Genomic DNA, 21,424 nt, shown 5'->3' with positions numbered 1-21,424 from the left:
GAAGTAATCAACCATTTAATAGGTAATAAAAGGACTTAGAAATCATTGGTATTTGACCAAATTTGATTCAGTTCTTGAAACACAAAGTGCATTTTCTGTCATAGGAAGTGCTTAGACAAAACAAAAGTTATGTCAACCACACAAACACATTTATGCCAGCTCAAGTAAAGCAAGAGTTGACATGTTTCACGTTAAGTAAGGATGCTATACATGTTTATGTGTTGACACATACACATTTATGCCAGCTCAAGTAAAGCAAGAGTTGACATGTTTCACGTTAAGTAAGGATGCTATACATGTTTATGTATTAAACTTCTCAACAAAATATCACATTTTATTAGTTAAGTTCTATGGCTATGTATTCTTTGCAAACTATAGTTGTAAAGTGAGCAATTAGATTGGATTCTTTGTAAAGTGAGCAATTAGATTGGATATGAATCCAATCTAATTGCTCACTTTACAACTATAGTTTGCTCATATCCAATCTAATTGCTCACTTTACAACTATAGTTTGCTCATATCCAATCTAATTGCTCACTTTACAACTATAGTTTGCAAAGAATACATAGCCATAGAACTTAACTAATAAAATGTGATATTTTGTTGAGAAGTTTAATACACAACGTAGTATGGGGCAAAAAGGACATGAAATTAATAAGCTACCTCCAAGAGTCGAGGACTGAAAACAGATGCTCTCATTTTTGGATCTAAACACTGCTCAGCAAACCCTATAATTGAGCTGCATCAAATGGTAAGGCAACACAAATTAATTACTGCATGTTTGAAAAGGAGAAGAGACAATAACAAGCCTAGTATTTAGGAAAATCATAAATTTCTTAATTTTCAACTAGTGATTTCTAATAATGGTGTGCTAGGAGGCATGGTAAAAACACTATGAAGTAGCACAATGTGAGTAATATAAATTATATAATAATAGGTTTGCAATGAAAGCTTACTGGTAATCACGTTATAATACATATCCAAAGGATGGCCAAATTTCAAAAACATGTCAAAAATTCGAATGCACCCACATCCATCTTGACAATTAAAACATGCCAAGAGATTTCCATATAATGCCTCTTTCCGCCAATGTACTCTGGTTCAAATGGAATTTTTTCCTCCGAAAGAATGGTTAGAAGTTCAAGTGTCCCCACCAGCTGTCAATATCAGAATAATCTTTGTGATTTTTTTTTTTTTTAGATCTTCTATATGCGGAATGGATTAGGGTGAGGTGAATATTGGATATAGAAAAAACAGCTCCCCCTTTCCTTATCTCTCTTCTTATTCATGAACAAATGTAACTTGTAAATCTTCTATATGAATCAGGATTAGGCAAGCAAGCTGATTATTTTGTTTTCTCTTTTATTTTTAAGTTATTTTTATCTTCTGATTGTGTGATATCAAGAACAACGAGAAGTTGCAAGCTATATTGAACTTTACAGCTAGTCAGAATAAACAAGTCCACTAGTGCAGTCATAGAAAGAAAACAAAATACTTGCCTAGAAAGTACAATGACAGGATGTTCATCTGCTCCAATGTTGTTAGTAAAGTAGGTTTGAATAGCATATGGAACCTGAATATAATGTAGCATAAGCAATAAATTAGAATTTGTTATCACAAATCAACTGATTTTAGATACAAAAATGCCACATAGCCCATAACAAAAAGTATGCTTGAATTGCATCTAAGACAAACTGACATGCTGATATTTGAAAAAAGGCACTACATAAAAAAAATAAAACCAAAACATAATGAAACAATTATGCTAAAACAGAACTTTTGCCTTTACAGAGTAGATAATTTTCCAAAAAGTGCAGCTATAACATATATTAGACATAAAATTCCATCAACAATTCAGATTTAAAATCAACAATATCAGGTGAGGGGCTTTAATGCATGAAATTACAGCAGTTGACCACAAATCAATATATATAAAAGCAAAGACCTCATGTGGGAAAGCATGAGGTTCTGCCAAGTGGCACATTGTATAACATTCTTTTCATTTAGGCTTCCACCTCATCTACATTTAGCATTTATGTCAAACTATTAAGTAATGGCAAATACATTTATTTCAATGTATTTTTTTTATGGGAGAAGGCAAAAATTTGTATACATTTATAACTTATGCTTTGAATAGATACGGATGGATCTAAAAAGTCATGGGAAATGTAGGAATTAAGAAAACTTTTCAATTTTCTGCACAAGACTAACTGTCGGATTCAATGAATTAGGTAAATATTATTTGCCTCCACATTTGTCCAATATAAATCCACATTTCCATTGGACTTAAAAATTAAACTTCCATAATTTTTCTCACAATATCTTTGGTTTTCTTTCTGAGAGGTATATTAATTTTCAAAATATTATGTTCGTCTTAAATATTTTGTTTAGATTTTATGTATACGTTTTTACTTATGTAGCGTTGTAATGTATTTAGGCTTTTTTTTTTTTTCATATTATGTGCCAATTTATATTTTTGGTTTTCCGTATGATGCATATACTTGGTAAGGATTTGTTTTTGACTGCTTTTAATTCAATTAAAATTTAGAGATTAAATTGTGATATTATTACATCACTATGACATTATTTTTTCTGTTGTTGTATCATGAAATTCTAGAAGTTTTTATAGTTAATTGATATATAAATCATAAATCATACAAGAAAGACACCTAGGAACCAACAGGTTTGTAGGTGACAATGTGAATTGTGTAATTTGGTGACATTTCTTGATTGCATGAATTAGAGGAATTTTCCTCCAATGTATTTAGTTTAAATTTAGTTTTAGTAGAAAACCTCATAGATTAACTGTGACAAACAATAATAGTATTCATGAAATCAATGGGACATAAATAATTTCTTACAAAATCTATCAAAACGCACTGCACATCACATGGGATTTCGGCTAGTTATCTGTAAATGGTAATTCATAAACTATTTATCTATAGAGCAACCAGCATTTTTCAGCACAATAAATCATATTACATCTGACTAATAAAGCAGTACTTTTATTATATATATGCAAAATAAACTGCATGCGCTAACAGAAAAACTTGTGAATGGACAAAGTAATCAGAAAATTCCATATTGGACTATTGGCAACAGAAAAGTTTAGAAATAAGCAGAGATTAACCAGTTACCAGGGGTGTTTCTCCCTCCCCTTCATCAGCAAGTACATGCCCAGCAATCAGTAAAAGTGAATAAACTTCTTCCAAAGTTTCTGTTGGATCAATAATGCCCCTGCCCTACAAATGAAGTGGATAGCTTGAGAGATGAGCAAAAGGTCTACAAATTTTTTTATAAGTATATCAATTTCATTCAGAGAGGATAATAAATGTACATGAAATATGTATCAAACCACTCAGTAAGAAATTACACCCTCAAATATAAATTGTTTAGAAATTCTAAAAGAGTACATTAGGGAAGATTGCCTAGATTAATTGACCAGTCATACATTCTTAACATGGACTGCTTGATGACATGGTTTGGGCATTTAAAATTGAATGTTCTGCTATTTCTCTCACGCCAAATTTTCCACAATACACACAAGGAACAGTAGTCGAAATTTTCAAATATCTAAGACAATGAAAGCTCCCTTTCCAACAACCTAACAACTGAATCACCATTTTTAACATAACCCATGATATCCCACATAGAAAACAACAAGAATGATCAAATATCCCTCACCACCCGTAGTGAAGAATAAGGTGCTCATTTGACTCCTCCCCACTGTTCTTGTGCATACAATACCAATTAATAATCAAATATTCCTTTTCCTAACCCACCATTAAAATTTTTCCCAACGTTGCTGCTGTCCATGCAAACAAAACACCTTTCAGGCACCTTTACACTCCATATAGTTCTCCAAGGAAAAATAATCCCAGTAGGACCCCTCAATGCATTGTAGTTTGAGCGACTTTGAATTTTCCTGCCTTTTAAGGTCTCCAAGATATTTGATCTTCCCAAGTTGTCTTGAAGGGAGATTTGTTAGAATTATGGTTACATGATTCAATTTACCATTTCCTAACAGCTTAAGCTGTTGGAACAATCAATAATCTAACATGGTATCAGTGATTACCATGGTATCAGAGCAAGAGATCTTGAGTTCAATCATTTTCTTCACTCTACCTCCCATTTAAAATGTTAAAAATCCCATATGTTGGTCCTACTTATTAAGGGTGAGTTTAGGGCCACACGTGGAGGGAGTATTAGAATTACAGTTAAATAATTAAATTCACTATTTCCTAATAGTTTAAGCTTTTGGAACAATCGGTAATTTAACAAGATTAAAATACAATAAATCAAATAAGGAATCCACAAATTCCAATTCCCAATCTTGGATTGACCAGCTAAACTGAGGGTTCCAACTTCACCCATCACTCAAATAAGAAGCTATTACGTGTTCTTATCTGCAATTCAAAATAAATCCGAAAATACATCTTTAAGACAAGCTACACCAAAAATCATACCAAAATGGAACTGGCAAACTGTCCCCTGACTAATCCAACCTCCTCGAATAGATTTCCAAAGACTTGCCCCATGTGAACCCCTAACCTCCACACCCCATGATTCTCCACATTTAGTACATATAAATTATACCTCCAAAGATATATTTTCCAACCCCAAACCTCCACAACCATTTCCCTAACAAGGCTTGATTGAAATTTCTCAACATACAAATCCCCAATCCTCCCTCCTTCAAAGGAGAACAAACTGTCTCCCAATCTGTTAAATGGAATTTCCTAATATCCCCATACTAAATCTCTTTGGAGATTCTCCAATCTATTAGCACTATGAATGGGCATTTTAAAGAGTGACATAAACTACATTGGAAGAGAATAAAATGTACAAATAAAGAACTTTTTGCCTAAGAGACTCAATGCCATATCAGAAAATTAGGTAAATAAAACTTTTCAAGAACAAAAGTCAAAATTTTCATATGATACCGCAATCCACAACAGAAGTGACAATATGAACCTCGGTTCAATTTCCTATATTTGGCTAATATTTAAGGCCTGTTTTCTATACAAAATATAATAATTATCACATAATGCAAGCTTAGATAGGATACAACTAATGTAAATCATAATCTGTCAGAATACATGAAATATTTGTTCACAACAAAGAAATCCCTCAAATATGAAGATAAAAACCACCTGATTAAGCCGTGCAAAGCGTTCAGAAAACAGCCTCGTGAGCAAAGGAATTGCGACATGAATTGCTGCTCTCGCAATAAGAGCATAAGAACTTAATCTTTCATCCATGGCTGCAAGGACCATATACTAGTTTGTAAAGTGAACTAAAGCCAAAAATGAAGGATAAAGATGATCATTAAACAAAAATAACTACTTAAATAATGTGTCCTCATCATTCAACACTGACTGAAACCTGGTACTGTCATTAACAACTGAATCAATAATGAGAACTAACAAAACCCAAGAATACGGAAGATTTATCTTTTTCCCATACCAGAGATTGAAGATTGAAGGTAGTCACCCTCAACATCATCCGTCAAGGCTGAAGAAGCAGCTGCTATATCACATATAACATTCATGGTCATGACCAGATAAAATGCCCAAAGAAATTGATTGTAAAACAAAAAAGCAAGGATAAAGCGACATAGTAACATGTCAGAACTACCTTTTAGCTCAGACTCTACAATCAAGGCAAAGAGATTGCCAGCAGCATTTATCCCTTCAGGAGGAAGCATTGCATTCCCTCCGGTACTATCCAATGGCTGAAGACAAATCACAAAGAATTCTTAGTTCTAAGGCAATGTCAAACAGCTTACAAACTAAATGCATCACAACAGTCATATGATATATCATAAATATAAAATGCTTTCATCAGTAATAATGCTAGTAAGCTAGAATCATCAATGAAACTACTATGACATAGATCACTCTCATCATCTTTCAAAACAGGTAGCAATTGACTACCTAAATATGAAAACAATGTCCTTGTTGCACACATATGGTAACAAGATAAAATATGCTAAAGTGTAATAGTTATAGATGCTTATTATAGTGCATTAAATACATACCACAAGAAGAGCAGTCCAGGTATCTAACAAGATATCACGTGCCTCCCAGCTCCATGTCTCCTCTTCAGGGTAAGTAGACATAAGGACTTTAACAACCTCACACATCAAGGTGGATAATAGGGTAAGAGTGCCAAAAGGCCTGAACATCAAAGCAAAAAGTTCAGATAAGACAAGATAATACATCTTCAAAGATGTATACTCCATCATATGAATAGCCCCTACAAGAATGATAAGTAATTCCTCATTTATACTCCCTGTGTACATTAAGTATTTCCTCTTCATCAACAAATTTTATTACTTACAAAAAAATATAAATAAAAAATTGATAAGTAAAGAACTAAGAACAGCAATAATAGAATACTCTGTGACTAACCTTATGGACATTAAGAGCTGGTCAAACACAAAGGGAGTTGTTACATTTGCAATAGACAACAATGCACGGCAACCATCAAGCATTTCACTGATCAAAACCAGAATGAATGTGAGAGTTTGTTGGAAAGTTACAAATGTGTGCATATATACAGATGAAAATAGGATATCTGACCTTTCACTTTTTCCACATCCAATTGCTTTTGCAACAGCTTCAGGTGGATCAATCCATTCAATTATCCCAGAAAGCAGCTGTAGCAAATGATGTTCATGCATTTGCCCGTTATCTACATCAATGAACAGCATACTCACTAAAACATATGTTTTTCCTAATGAAGGGTCCCTATCTGATGAAAGACAGAAGCAAAATAGATTTTTTGTTACCGAAACATAAACTTCACTTGCCAAGATCAGATAATTAGTCAATTAAGTGTTGAATATTCACATAAAAGAATCCAAAAATTTTGGCAAATTTTTTAATTTTAAACTGAAAGTTTTCCTCAGCCACTCAGCCTATTTGATTGACCATCACACAACGTGAATGCACAGGAAGAGACAAAATAGCCACCTAGAAGTTACAACCTGAAAATATATAAGATCTGGAAAATCTAAAAAAGTAGGGATTCTTCCAAAAGCAGTCTTCCAACCATAAAACAATCTAAAAACTGGCTTAAATTTATGCCCAGAAGTTCAGCACTGTCAATGGTTCTATTACTCAATTCCTGCCAATTATTCCTTCTGTTCCTCAGCCTACAGAGTATTAGAAACCACTTCCACCAGCTCCCCTCACCTGGGCAGGTTCTTACACCTTACCCATCTGCCACTGGAAACACAACTTCCTGTCTGACCTAGCATCTATTTTAGGTGCCACCACTTCTCTTTCTCTTTTCCCTCATCTCAAGCCTCCTCAACCAAATGCTGCATTTGCTCAGTTGGGAGAGCCGAAGTACCGTTCAGTAGTGGTTGGGCAGTGATCTTTGTGCCAGGGGTAGAACTCAGAAGGATGGCCAATGTTGTCTTAATAGCTAAGGCTTGCATGGAGGTGGCATTGCAACCATGTTTAATGTGACCTGATTAGTTTGAATTCGTTCTTTAGGGAATACTTTTAAAAATTTGGTTCTTCTCCACTGCAACTTCTGGCCTAATATTCTGGGCGTGCCATGGGGGAATACTTTTTTGCATAACGGAATGCATGCATCAATAATTTCTGATAGTCTTAGTAAACAGGTGTGGCATATTGACAAACGTGCGTTACACTGACCAAATTGTAGGGTTTGTTAGGAAGAAAAGACTGCTATGGGTATTGCCTTGCGTGAGAGCTGACTATATTGTGTTGAGAGAAAGCCACCTCAGTGTTTGAGAGTGAAGAGGAATTCTATCATGGAGACCAACAGTTTCTGCATTTCTTTCATCCTTCTGTTGCTGCCGGATGCCCTCAAAGCTTAGGCTTCACCATGCATGGAAGAAGAACCTCATCACTGCTTTAAATGAAACCTTTGTTGCTATTAGCATGATCTTTGGCTACTTTTTAAGGAATTTTAGGGTTTTCTGGATGGAGAGACTTCTGAAAGTCGTATTGTTTTGGAGATCTTCTGATTTTCCTGGTATTTTGCACAAATGTTTAGGTATTTTAATCAAAATTGATCGTATATTGGACTGAGTATTTTGAAGGCTGTTTTGGGGTTTTATTGGCTGTTACTTGTCCACCAAAGAATTGTGGTGGCTTATTTACTGGATTGAATGCTGCTGTGTCTTATTCTACTTGCCCAGATACATTGGTCAGAATCAAGTGCAGAAAATGGTATCATTAAGAACTGGTAGGAGATATCCATCATTTCTCCATCCCCACGCAAGACTGAAAACCGAGAAGATGCCCACCCTCAACTACTCATGTTATCCTATTAAGTACCTCCATGGCTTCATTTGGGGTATAAAGGTACCTAAAGGGTGTCTTTCTTTTTATGGATAGCAGCTTGGGATAGTATTCTTACCATTGATAATCCTGTTAAAAGAGGTCAGTCCCTGGTTAATCAGTGTTGCTTGAGTTGTTGTGCTAGGGAATCTGTGAATCATCTTCTACACCATTGTAAGTATGCTCATGCTCTATGATGTGAAGTCTTTTTGATGTTTGGAATCTAGTGGGTGATGCCTAAGACAGTCTTTCTTCTTTATGGATGGAGGAATTGGTTTGGAGAACATTTATCAACCATTTGGAATATGGTTCAAGGTTGTCTACTGTGGTTAATCTAGCGGGAACGTAATACCCATATTTTTGAAGATACGGATAGACCTGTAGATTTGTTGAAGTCTATGCTTGTTGGGACTCTATTTCAAAGGTCTGGAATTTGGGGTGTCACACAATGTATTTCTATTTCTGATTTTCTACTTCTGTCAATTTCTCTTCTTGAGTTACGTGTAATTGCTTTAAGTACAAAGTGTGTTCACCATCGCGAACATGATACACTCTTTTTTCAATAAAACTTTGATCACCTATCTAAAAAAAAAAGTACCTCCATGGAAAAAATGACGAGGAGAAGAAAATTCATCTGTTAGCATCAAACCTCTAGAACTTTGAAGAAGCTAAAAAGAAGAACTACATTGACCAGAATGGAGAATCTGACTGTTGCATTGCAAGTCTATATCCGTTTGTTCCATTTATCCCCAAAACCAAACCACTCTAACACATAAATTACAGTGTCCCAATTTTCTTTGTTGTTGGCCTTTTCTACATCCAGTTTATAAATCACTCCAAGTGTTTTTAATTGGATCTTAATACTAAAGAACACTCATTGGCTACACAATAGGGAGCAATCTTTCAATCCCTCAACAAAGACACTATAAGAATTCAATGCCAATTTACCTAACACCTCTTCAAATGGTTAGACAATTCTTAGCCAAAAGTTCAAATGCAGTACCTATGTTGCGGACAGCACATCTTATTGGATTGGGTTTCTTATGTAGTTGGATTAGTTTGTCCTGCATCAACCTACCAAACTAATAAGCCAAAAATCTTTTTAAGTCAAGAACGCTAATTTCCCACTTCTTTTGGCACAAGAATAGCAAAAGAAGCATTCACACACTTTTTAAATGAAAGGTAAATACAGAACTCCTAAAAAATAATAATATAATAATGCAAAAAAAAAAAAAAAAAAAAAAAAAAACCACACACACACATTGTATCTTCCTTCATCATCCTTAACAAGTTTGGTAAAAAGCGATAGTAAACAGATATAGGACCTTTTCCTCCAACAGCACTAATCACAACCTTTATCTTAAGGGCCTCTATGAACACCTCCTACCCTCGACTACAATAAATTAAAAAACCATCTACTCTAGGTTGCCAATCAAACATCTCTTTATAAAGATGTTCACTAAACCAAATTATCTCTTTCTTCACTTATCTTTCTTTCTTCACTTATCTTTCCTTCAAAAAAAAAAAAAAAAAAAACAGAGCACCATGAAGTTTTAAATTCCTGATAAAACATGCTCCTTCATGATAACTCCTAAGGGACCTAAACTGATGGAAATTTCATGTTACCATCCACTACGAGCTAGAGCACCTTCAATTTTTGCTAACAAGTCTCTCTATTAGAAATCAGATTACCAAGTCAAATTTGAGTTCCTTCTTTCTACACCATCATCTTGAGATAAACACGAACTCCCTTCCTTTGCTTTTTTTTGATAGGTAAAATCTTTAAAAAAAAAAAAAAAATGCAAAGGAAGGGAGTTCATGTTTATCTCAACTACCTTCCTTGGCACCCAACTTCCAAACCTCATCTGGCACCCTACCCTTTCAAATCCCTAAGTCCCCAAAGATGTCTTTCGATCTTAATGATTCATCTTTAAAGGCTTTAGTCTTGTTCAAAAATTGCACTCAATTTCTATAGAAATTCTACATTTTACAGATGTCAACATTCCTGTCATAATTAACACACTATGAAGGATTAAATTTCTCTTTAAAACTTAAAATTTAACCTATATTTTTACTAGGAGTAAACCCTTTGAATCCTGACACATCACTGGTGAGGTGATTTAACTACTAAAGTAACAACATGACATGACACCTCATGAGGGAAATTCATACTTTGAGACTTTTTTAGCTTAGCAAAATAAAGTTTATCTTTTTCCATAAAAAAAGATAAAAAGTTTTATTTTGATCATCTCACATCAGATATGAAGCTTATGTAGTTTATCAAGAATATATTTGGTAGTTAATAAACAATTATATATTTAGAAATAAATCCAAAGAAAGCCACAGTTTTAATTTCTTGGTAACAAGGTTGCTCATATTAAGAAGGAAAGCTGAAAGGGAAATATCATAACAATTATAAATGAGTTCATTAAACTAGAATTCATTTTAAATTACTGTAATTTAACTATAAATTCATACATATGACAGTAAGAGACACCTATTAGTATTTATAAAATTCTAGAGAACATTTATACAGAGATTATTCAACAAATGACAGATGAAAGCATCAAAACTTTATTTATACAAGGGCATTAGATCTGCATCGACTACAAGCTCTTAGTTGTAAGTAAAAAAAAGGACATGTGGATAGGCAGGAACACTTGTACCAGAAAGAAAAATAGTTCCTGTTAATGAGCAGAACTGCACAATTAGCTTTCGAGCAGAGACTGCAATAGGGCAGTCAAGCCAGTAACCTTCACGTGAAAATTTTTGCCTAAGTGCCGCATATAAGTTCACAAGCCACCCAATATGACCACTTGAAATCAAAACATCACGCCAAGCAGGACCAGGCTACAAGCAGCATAAAAAAAGAACCCAAAAAATGTAAATGACTAAAAACATAAGGAGCTTTAAATTATTATGTGATCTAGCAAGAGGTTTGTACAGAACATAAAATGAAAATTATAGACAACATAGCATTGATGTAGACAATATTTAAGATTGGCTTTTTGATCCAAGTATAAATCCCTTCTGTTTTTTCTTTTTCCTTTTTTGATAAGATGTTTTGTTGGAAAACAAAAACAACAACAAAATAAAACCTTCTTCTTCTTTTTTGTAAAGAAATTTTAAGGAACTTATATATCAATTATAAATGCTTTCAATCAGCACGTTTAGTTTCAGATCAATCTTACACACACACACACACACAGAGATCATTACCTGCACTAAGGTACACTCAGATCGCTTAGATGAATCAATATCAAGCCTAGCTCCAGCAGAGAAAACATTTATACTGGTTTTCGTGCTATTGTTATTTAAATGGAAATCCCAGTTCAGGATCTGAAGCATGAGACGCAATGCAGCATTACAAACTTTAACCTCAGGTACTTCAGATTTGGATTCCACTATCCTATTAGTGACACTTAAAGCAGCATCTCGAGCCCAACAGTAGAACATCTATCATTAAATAGTATCAAAACAATGACAATGAATGTCAGAAAGGGGGAAAAAAAAGAGACCTATTAAAGCAGTCCATGTAATGACAACAGCTCGTTCTGGAAGGAAAAATACCATATAGTAGGAAAAATGCTTTTTTTTTTTTGAATATTTTTAAAAAGGAGACAAAATAGAAACTGAAAGAACCTTCAAATAGTCAATCTCTAATGACCGCCGGCATTGCTCATGAAACTCCCTCGGAAGGCCCATGGCACTTGAAGTAGAGGGAGAAAATTCAGATACCTGAAGAGAAAGATATGCTTAGTCTCAAATCTTGTGAAATGATAAAAGCTGAAGCAAAAACCTGTCAAAAGTTAGTATTATAAAACGTGATAATCTATGAAAGTGAAATATACCAAAGATTCCAGAAAATTAACTCCAGTGAACTGCACATCTAGACCATGAATGCCAAGAACAGCCTGGTTTACCTGTAGTTGTCGAAGTGTTAGACGTGACAAGAAAAGCATTGAAGGTAAATTACCCAACCTATGTGTCAAAACTTCAAGGTTAGATGCTGCGCTTGTGTGGTCATTTTTTTATGTTTAGTTAAAATAAAATGCATTATTCTTGTAAAGGAAAAGAGTAGGAAACAGAGATAATTTTTTTTGCTCAACATGGATAACCTGAGAAAATAGAGAGATGGCTTGGTCAACAGAAGAGATAATATTCATCTACTGAAATTTATTTTGCTTTTGAATCCGATTTTGATGAGTTCTAGACTAGAACAACCATGAAGCCAATTTGTGTAACACTTGGAAATGTGAGATTATCTTCTAGATCACAATTCTTCACACAAGGACAAATAGATTTTGGCATGATGCTTTTACCTCCCTAGAACCAAATTCATAAGGTTTAATAGCTTTGGAAATTGGCTACAAAAGTGGCACATTCATGCTTGCGAGTTGTAATATGAAATATGGATGAGAAAGCGGGCAGAGCAGGTCCAAGGTAGTAACAGACTTCTACAAATGAGCATTGGATTTAGACAAATTTTGCTTCTAACCCAATAAAGACAATAAATACTATATTGGATCCTTCTAATCTTAGTACATTCTGGGTTCGAAATAACCCAGAATGTTCTACTAGGCAGGATGTCTATATCCTCCCACTACATATCATGTACTCTTCGTTCTATAAACAGGAGAAATTGTTGTTTAAAAATTTTATATTTTGGTCCATTTTCATAGTTTCAAGAAGTGCTCTTTTTACCATTGGTCCATTGCTTAAGGTGCATTCTTCAAGGCCTCTTGGAGTCAATCCAAAATAAGACAAGGAAAATTCTTGGTGTGTTTTATCAATCTCTTGCACAACCTATCCATTCATAGTGTATCACAACACACACACACACACACATATGCACGTATTTATGTACGTATGTATGTATATTTATACCTGGTTAAAAAAAGCCTCCTTCTCCACAGCTGTAGTATCAAGCCTACACAAAATACAAAAAATATATATATGGTGAATTTAAAAGCAACGTTTTGTTCTCTTAAGACACTAAGCAGGAAATCAAAGCAATTGTAAATTCAATGTTACTCCCAAGTATAATGAAATACAAAAATGCAACAAAGGCTGGTAAAATTTGCATTTATGCACTTGAATAATTTAAGTACCAGTACAAAGCATTTTCATCAAACTCAATCCAGATGGCAATAGGTCTCACAAATTTGCTTGTGATCCACATAGAAGGTAGAAACTAGGCCTGGATCAGACCATTTTCATCAAACACAAAATAAATAATAGAGCATTACATAAAGAATGGAAACTCATGTCACATATTTAGGGTGAGGGAAATGGTCAACATCCATGTAACATAAGGTGGCAATATCATAAGATAAGATGGACCTGCTGCCAACAAGGACTGCATTCATATGCCTCCTAGCAAAAAGTAGAACAAAAAGAAAAGGAAGGGCATACACTTGTTTTACAGGCTCTGTTAGGAGGTTACATATTAGATCATGCACAACTTACCAGCCCCTTTTCATCAATTGAGCAGCCACAGAAGAAACCTTTGCCAGGACAAAGCCCTCCTTTGAACTAGCATGTTGCATAACAAAGGAGAGACAAAAACTGCAAGCAACATATACTTATTTAGTGGATGATTAAGGAAGTTCAATGTTGAAACAAAACTAATTAACATAGCCATCACTAGAAGAATGACTAAGGTCTGTTAGAAAGAAATAACGTTATGCATAGTGATGAGAAATGCTACAAGGATAATAAAAATAACAGCATGTAAGTCAACCTAAGCAAGCTTCTCCTGTCATCAGCTGTGAGGAAACCCCATTCCCTGATAGCTGCATCACGAATTGCTGCAGCAGCTTGAAACCTTGCATCAGGCACCTGAGAATTCTCTGGATAGACAAAACAACTATCAGCGGGAAAGATGGGCACTATAACCTAATTTGTCAAAAAAACTGTTATTAAAGCAAGTTGTGCGGCAAACAAAGGTTTTGCATATTATAAGAATCAAACCATTAAAGCATACCCTATTGATTTCTCTTTTTTATTTTTTATTTTTTTGATAAGTAAAGGAAATTTTATTCAAGAACTTAATAATGAGTCACCCAAGTATACAGGAAGTATACAGCTGGGGACCAACATAATCAAATACATAAATTACTAGCATCCATCAAATCATAGACTAAGGAAATAGAATGACTTCCTATGATAGACATCCAATCCAATAGAGTTTTAAAGAAGAAAAGTTTTAAATCAACTATAGTCCTTTTAGAATCTTCAAAACACCGGTTGTTTCTCTCCCGCCAAATGCACCACATCAAACAATGAGGGACAGCCATCCAAATAACACCATTATGATGGTGACCAAAATTTCCTTGCTAACAAGCAAGGAGCTCAACTACAGTCTTTGGCATTGCCCAATGGATACCAAACAAGGTGAACACCATAGACCACAAGTCATAAACAATAGGACAATATAGTAAAAGATGGTCTACTGATTCTCCATTACTTTTGCACATATAACACCAATCTAGAATCAACACCTTCTTCTTACGTAAATTATCAATAGTCAAGATCATTCCTAAAGCTACAATCCAAACAAAAAATGCAACTCTGGAAGGAACCTTTTGCTTCCAAATACTTCTCCAAGGGAAAGGATTGAGTACATACACCCAACAAAGCCTGATAGTAACTACTTACCTCAAAACCCTTGCTCCTAGGAGGTGTACATACCCTACTGATTTCTCTTGATGAGAAACATCATAGGTAGCCCCCTATGAAGACTTCTAAGACACAAGGAAAGATTGGTTCTAGTGCTCAAGCATTAATGTGAGATTTTCCGAATGATGGAGAGTCTCTTGGGGCATTGCTTAGCTGATCTAAGTTAAATATATTCTTATTTTGTTCTTTGTCTTGGCTACATTGCTGTTAGTTGAGTTTTAATTAAGTTTTACTTAAGTCAAGGTAATGTGGTAATTTCCAAATGTTCTGGAATGGGCTGTACCAGAGGACCATGCGTCTTATTTCAAATTTTGGAATCCTTTTCTATTCTGTGTCACTCTTTTGGTACTTAGTTTAGTACTTCTCTTTCCTTTTTGTTTGGGAATCCTTGTCTTTGTTAGAGACAGACTAGGAACAACTTATACTTTTTTCTTTTGATAAGTGGACTAGGAACAACTTATATAAAGGTTTCTGTTAACCTTTTTTTATTTTATTTTTTTATTAATAAGTTTGAGTGAATGATTGCCTTCTCCTTCCTAGGCATGATTGTATTCTCCTTCCTCAGTGTGATTGCCTAGGGTTTATCTTGTTCTTTTTTTCTCATTCAATCAACCTCAGGCTCACTTAACAAGCTCTTTTTCTTAAAATCAATATCCCCAAACTCCTGTTTGTTACATTGCTTCAAATTTTCTTTCAATGCTTTTAATTTTCGAGCTAATACATAACTAAGGGTTCTAGAGAATGAATAGCCATTCCACCACTGATGAACTTTATACACAAAACCCTCCTCTCTCAACCACATGTTTTCAATTTTTTTTTGGATAAATAACAAAAATAAAAAACTTTTATTAAAAAGGAAAAAAGCCAACCCAAGTACAATGGAAATGTACTATAGGGGCAAGAATCAAGAACCCAGATTACAAAATCGATTAAAACAGGAAGGAAAAACATGAATATGTTTTTTTTTTTTTTGATAGGTAATCAGAAAATTAATATTAATGATAAAAACTATGAGAAAAGTACAAGATGTTCATGATGATGAATGACAAGAAAGAAAAAGAGCACACAACACAACAAAAAGAGGGTAATTAGGAAACTAAGCTAAGAAAAGACATAAACTCAGAGAGAGAAGAACAATCAGTGAATCCCCAACAATGAGACCACTCCAAAAGACTGCGATGGCTTAAAACCTTTAACTCATCCAACGTCTTCTCCTTGTCCTCAAAAGATCGACGATTTCGTTCCAACCACACAATCCACATTAAGCATCTTGGAACCAAGTTCCAAATGTCCAATTTATGCTTCCCAAGCCATTGATGCCAACAAGATAACAAACCTGCCACCGAACCTGGCATAACCCAATGAATACCAAAAGCCTGAAGCATAAAAGACCATAGGGAATGAGTAACAGGACAATGAAGAAGAAGGTGGCCTGCCGACTCCCCATCACGTCAACACATACAACACCAATTAGCTAAGGGACGACCCTTAAGCATTAGATTGTCCAAAGTGAGGATTCGACCATGAGTAGCTGTCCACAAAAAGACCGCCACGCGCTTAGGAATCTTTGGTTTCCATATCCCCTTCCAAGGAAACAAAGAATTCAAAGCACCCCAAATCTTATGATAGTAAGATCGGGTGTCAAACTTACCATCACCTTTAAGATGCCAGCAAAGGGAATCTCTCCTCTCACCCCGAGGAATACGAGTTTGGATAAGTTGAAAAAGAGAATAAAATGCAGGCAACTCCCAATCTTCGAAAGCTCTATAAAACCTTAAATTCCACACTCTAACAGTACCCCCATCTGGAATCCACAAAACCTCATAAATGCAAGCATCCTTTGCCCGCAGAACACACATAGAGCTCAGGATAGATATCTTTAAGGCTCCGCTTGGGAGTTCATAAGGGAAGGGAATGGAATGGAATGGAATGGAATTGAATGATCATAAAAGAATGGAAATGAATGGAATGGAATGGAATGTATTTAAGTAAAAGAAATGAATGGAAAAGAATGGAATTGAATGGAATTAAATAACCTTGATTGGATGTTTTAAAATAAACAAATGGAAATGAATGAAAATGAATGGAATGTAAGTAATCTTGTTTGGAAGCAACATGGAGGGAATGAAATGGAATCATTTTATGACAATATTACTATTAGACCCCTATTTTAAAATAAATAATTGAATATACAAGGGTATTTTGGGAGTTTTAGTAAAAAAATCATTAAATCTAATTTCATTCCCTCCTATTCCTCCTAATTTTGGGGGGAATGAAAATTTGAGGTTTTAAGGGAATAGAGAGAAATGAGTGTTCTTTCTTACCCATTTCATTCCCTCCTACTTAAACTGCCAAACAAGGAAATGGGCTTTCCATTCTCTCCATTAAAACTCCCAAACAATGGAAGGGAAGAATATTCTAAAATGATTCTTTTCATTCTTTTCCATTCCATTCTATTCCCTCCTCCCAAGCGGAGCCTAAGAGTATTATCACCAATCCACCTATCGAGCCAAAAACGGATACGAGTGCCATCGCCCACTACAAAAGACAGATGCTTAGAAAAGCTCTCCCACCCTTCATTAATGCTTCTCCATAGGCCACACCCATAAGTCCTCCTACAGACTTTAGTACTCCCCCCTTGACCCTCACCATATTTAGTGGAGATAACTCTCCGCCAGAGATGGGTAACTTCATGACCATATCTCCACAACCATTTCCCTAATAGAGCTTGATTAAAAGACACCACATTTCTTATCCCCAAACCACCCATCTCAACGGGTAAACACACCTTTTTCCAAGCCACCAAATGATACTTGAAACTCCCCTCAGAATAAAAAATAAAACAGCCTTAAGCTGGAGAATAGACATTTATAAATTGAAAATTTAAGCAAATGAAAAAACATTTCCATAATTCCATGTGTTATACATTTATAAATTGAACTCATAATTCATAAACATAAATAAAAATATGGAGTACGTTGGGCCTTTGGGGTAGGGACTGGTTGCATTGGCCCAAAACATTTTTAAGGGCCCACCTCTTATTTTTAGGGATGCCAAGATATAAGAAGTCATATATATAATGGCAATGAGCGGTTGACTGGGACAATAAATGAAGATTGCACATTACAAATTCCAAAAGAATAGAGAAATAAAATAAAATAAAAGGGACCACACTGTCTTATTTCTTTGAAACATGTAGATGACAGCAATGAGTGGCTGACAATGACAATAGAAGAAGGGGAAGAAGAAGAACCCAACGAACACACTGAAGATGGATTTTGTGTTTGATGATGATTACTTGACATAGGGTAATGTTGCTAGAGCTGCTGGAGTTGAAGAAGAAAGACTCTACACAAAATCAAGGGGGAGATCACGATGGGTGCAAAAAGTTGAAGTTCTAGTCACAACACATACTCTTTAGGAGCTCCAGCTATTAATTTAGATTAAATAGATGAGGGTTACAAATCTTGCAATGACAATGATGAAGGTCTTATGCTTAATGTGGATAATAATTACATACTTTAGGATTGCATTGCATTGCTTATTTTAGGCATACAAAATGCCACTTACCATTGTAGTGCTTTTTGATATTTTTCCTTTTGGGTATATTTAATTCCATGATGTACTTAGCTTCTGTTTGTGTAGAGCTTCTGCTTTTAGCTTTTAGCCTTTTTTTGCAAATGTATAGCTTTTAAAACCTTACCTTTTCAAAGTACAAATATACTTTAGCTCACTTTCAGCAAAATGCTAAATAAGTTGATGCCAATCACACACTTATTCTAATCATGACTATTAAATATCATAGTTGTGCATATTTTCTAGAGGATAAGAGAATTATATATTAAATACCATTTTTAAGTTTTATATGATTAGTTTATCATTTGATAGCAATATTGTCCATTAATAATCTTTTTTTCCAATTTACCACATTTAAAATAAAATAAAATAAAATATTGCACTCTACTTGAATCAGGCCATGTATGCACCTAAGCCCCACAAGGCATTTGTTGTTAAGTGCGCCTCACGCTCCAACCAACACTGATTTACATAACTAATTAATAATGCATTTGTTATTAGGTCCTCATAACACTTCCACCAACACTAATTTACATAACCACTTGACAGGAAAATAAATATTTTGTTGAGCATGTATCAAAACATCCATAACATTAACTTACCAAGAATAAATTGGCATGCCTTATATGGCTGAGGAGACTGGCATAGCGACAGTATCGTTGCCTCGGCTGCTGCAGGATTGATATGCATCTATATAAACAAGGTAACTAATATGAGTTAGTGATAGTGTACCATGTACATGCCTTTGCATCACTAATAATTCATAAATAATTAACCAAGTTTAAACCAAATTAATTTACCATATAGTCAATGAAATGAAAATGATTCACATTTATAAAAGAAATGCTACGTCCACAAAAATTTTAATTTGTTATCAGTTCTAATATGAGCCTTCCATGGATATCACTTTTTACCCACCAATAACAACCTGCCACTTAGGATGGATTTGTTGTGAAATTGTTGTAGATATTACTCTTTAAAAAAAAAAACAAACAAAAAACAAAATAATAACAATAACAACAAACACATAACACATAACACAGTTATATACTTAACAATTTTCCAAGAAACACAGAAACCCAGAAAGAATTAAGCCCTGTTTGGCAGAATGGAATTGAAGCAAAGCAACAAAGAGATGGATTAATGGGGGGGAGGACCTGAATGGAAGCGCAGGCGAGTTCGATGGCGTGCATGGTGGCCTGAAGATGGGCCAAATCATTGGGCCCGGGTCCCGGCCCAGGCCCACCTCTCTCTGGAAATCCTTGCATCTTCAACACCCAGAAGATTGTGAATAGAGTAGTACTATAGGTAGAGGATGATCAGTAGTATGTTGGGTATGATTGGATTTTCAAAATTCTGATTTTTTTTTTTTTTTTTTTTGGGTTTTTCTTTTTGTGTGTATTAAAGCATATGGGTATGAAAGAAAAGAGTGATTTTATTGGTTTTGAAGTGTTTTTTTTTTATTGAAAGAAGAAATCTGAGAGAGAGAAGAGAGAACAAGTGTGGGGGGGTTTATATAGGATGGCTGTTTTTGGTGTTTTCAGGAGAATGCATGGGCGTATTTACCCAACTACCCTTCTACATTTTACTTTCTTGAAAAAACCAATACTCACAAAACCAAAAGAAATACAAAACTTATAAAACCCAAAAAGGTAATCTAAAAATTAAGAATAAAACTTAAATACACTGCCTAGATGGAATACATTGGGTATTTTTAATTAAATTCCAATACTTTAATATTTTGGATTTAATTGTATTTAGAAAGGATAATGCTCACCTCAAAATAAAAATAGTCAATACAACTACATTTTTTTTTCTTTTAGAAGAAGTCAATAAAACTAAATGTTTGAATTTAATTAAGGAAACCTAATCTACCGTATCTAAGGAATAGTATCTAATTTTATCATGAAAAAAATTTATATCTTATAATCTTTTAAATTTGTTTGGCCTAGTAGTCATATTTTGAAAAGTGTAGCTCCTAGATTTGAATGAGTTTTTTTTTTTTTTTTTATGAATTGGAGATTTGAATAAGTTGTATCAAGAAAAATAATGATATTTTAAAAATTGTATCTTAAAAGCCAAATAAATAGACTCTAGGGTGAACAAATTAACACTTACATTAGTTCAAAATTAATATTTTCTCAAAATGAGTAATTGATAAAATGTGTGTGTGCAAATATAAAATTTTTAAATTGTTGAATTACAAATTCCATTTGTAGAAATAAAATTTTGTGATGTGTAGGAAATAATTAATATATTGATCGAATTAATATGCATGTTGTGATATTTTCTTAATTGTTATCGATTAACAAATTGACACTTATATATTGGCTCATCCTACAAAATTTTTACTCAAACTTGTTTCATTTGGAAATTAGATATTTAAAACTTTTAATTGAATACAAATTTGACTTAATTTGTCTCAACCCAATTCTATTAATCCCATACTTTAATTATCAATAGAAAATCATCATTGCAAATATAAATATATATTGTTAGGTTGATAAATAGTGGGGATGGAAAGATGGTGTTCGATGATTGAAATTCAGTATAACAATCTAGCAATAGATTTTAAATGGTTGAGATTAAAAATTAAAACAATCATCATTACCTTTTTGCATTTTCACTTTTTTTAACTTCTCCCTCACATATTATGGGATATTAAGGGGTAATTGCATCTAATAGTAATATATGACATCACAAAAAAATTTATTTTCAGAGTATTCACATTAACTTGTGCAAAAATTTATGTCTATTTAGTATAAGAAACTACTCTTTATATTTTACATACTCACTTTTCAAATACCTCATATTAGATTATCTATTTTACATTACATTTAATTTAG

At 34.1% G+C, this 21,424-nt stretch overlaps 1 protein-coding gene across 12 annotated transcripts in view; it reads right to left on the bottom strand.

Moving 5' to 3' along the window:
- LOC115981466 (exportin-4) overlaps window positions 1-20,080 on the bottom strand; it is a 34,412-nt gene extending 14,332 nt beyond the window's left edge. For 5 of the 12 annotated variants that reach the window (XM_031103621.1, XM_031103625.1, XM_031103623.1 and 2 more), the window contains exons 1-18: window positions 19,736-20,078; window positions 19,181-19,268; window positions 14,065-14,173; window positions 13,791-13,889; window positions 13,209-13,251; window positions 12,173-12,244; window positions 11,964-12,059; window positions 11,541-11,777; window positions 10,988-11,171; window positions 6,585-6,696; window positions 6,414-6,500; window positions 6,041-6,179; window positions 5,638-5,734; window positions 5,467-5,529; window positions 5,154-5,263; window positions 3,138-3,242; window positions 1,500-1,573; window positions 664-739 (exon numbers count right to left, since the gene is read on the bottom strand). In XM_031103621.1, coding sequence (XP_030959481.1) covers window positions 664-739; window positions 1,500-1,573; window positions 3,138-3,242; window positions 5,154-5,263; window positions 5,467-5,529; window positions 5,638-5,734; window positions 6,041-6,179; window positions 6,414-6,500; window positions 6,585-6,696; window positions 10,988-11,171; window positions 11,541-11,777; window positions 11,964-12,059; window positions 12,173-12,244; window positions 13,209-13,251; window positions 13,791-13,889; window positions 14,065-14,173; window positions 19,181-19,268; window positions 19,736-19,846 — 1,902 coding nt within the window. In that variant the 5' untranslated portion in view covers window positions 19,847-20,078. Of the gene's footprint in view, window positions 1-663; window positions 740-989; window positions 1,158-1,499; window positions 1,574-3,137; window positions 3,243-5,153; window positions 5,264-5,466; window positions 5,530-5,637; window positions 5,735-6,040; window positions 6,180-6,413; window positions 6,501-6,584; window positions 6,697-10,987; window positions 11,172-11,540; window positions 11,778-11,963; window positions 12,060-12,172; window positions 12,245-13,208; window positions 13,252-13,432; window positions 13,522-13,790; window positions 13,890-14,064; window positions 14,174-19,180; window positions 19,269-19,735 lie in introns of those variants that run through there. The other 7 variants (XM_031103617.1, XM_031103618.1, XM_031103627.1 and 4 more) reach the window with 7 other exon arrangements.
- Window positions 20,081-21,424: the final 1,344 nt, after the last annotated feature.

The sequence above is a fragment of the Quercus lobata genome, chromosome 3, assembly GCF_001633185.2.
Source record: "Quercus lobata isolate SW786 chromosome 3, ValleyOak3.0 Primary Assembly, whole genome shotgun sequence".
In the NCBI taxonomy this organism is placed as follows: Eukaryota; Viridiplantae; Streptophyta; class Magnoliopsida; order Fagales; family Fagaceae; genus Quercus; species Quercus lobata.
Note: the sequence above shows the minus strand (reverse complement) of the source record. Positions and strands in the feature narration are given on the sequence as shown.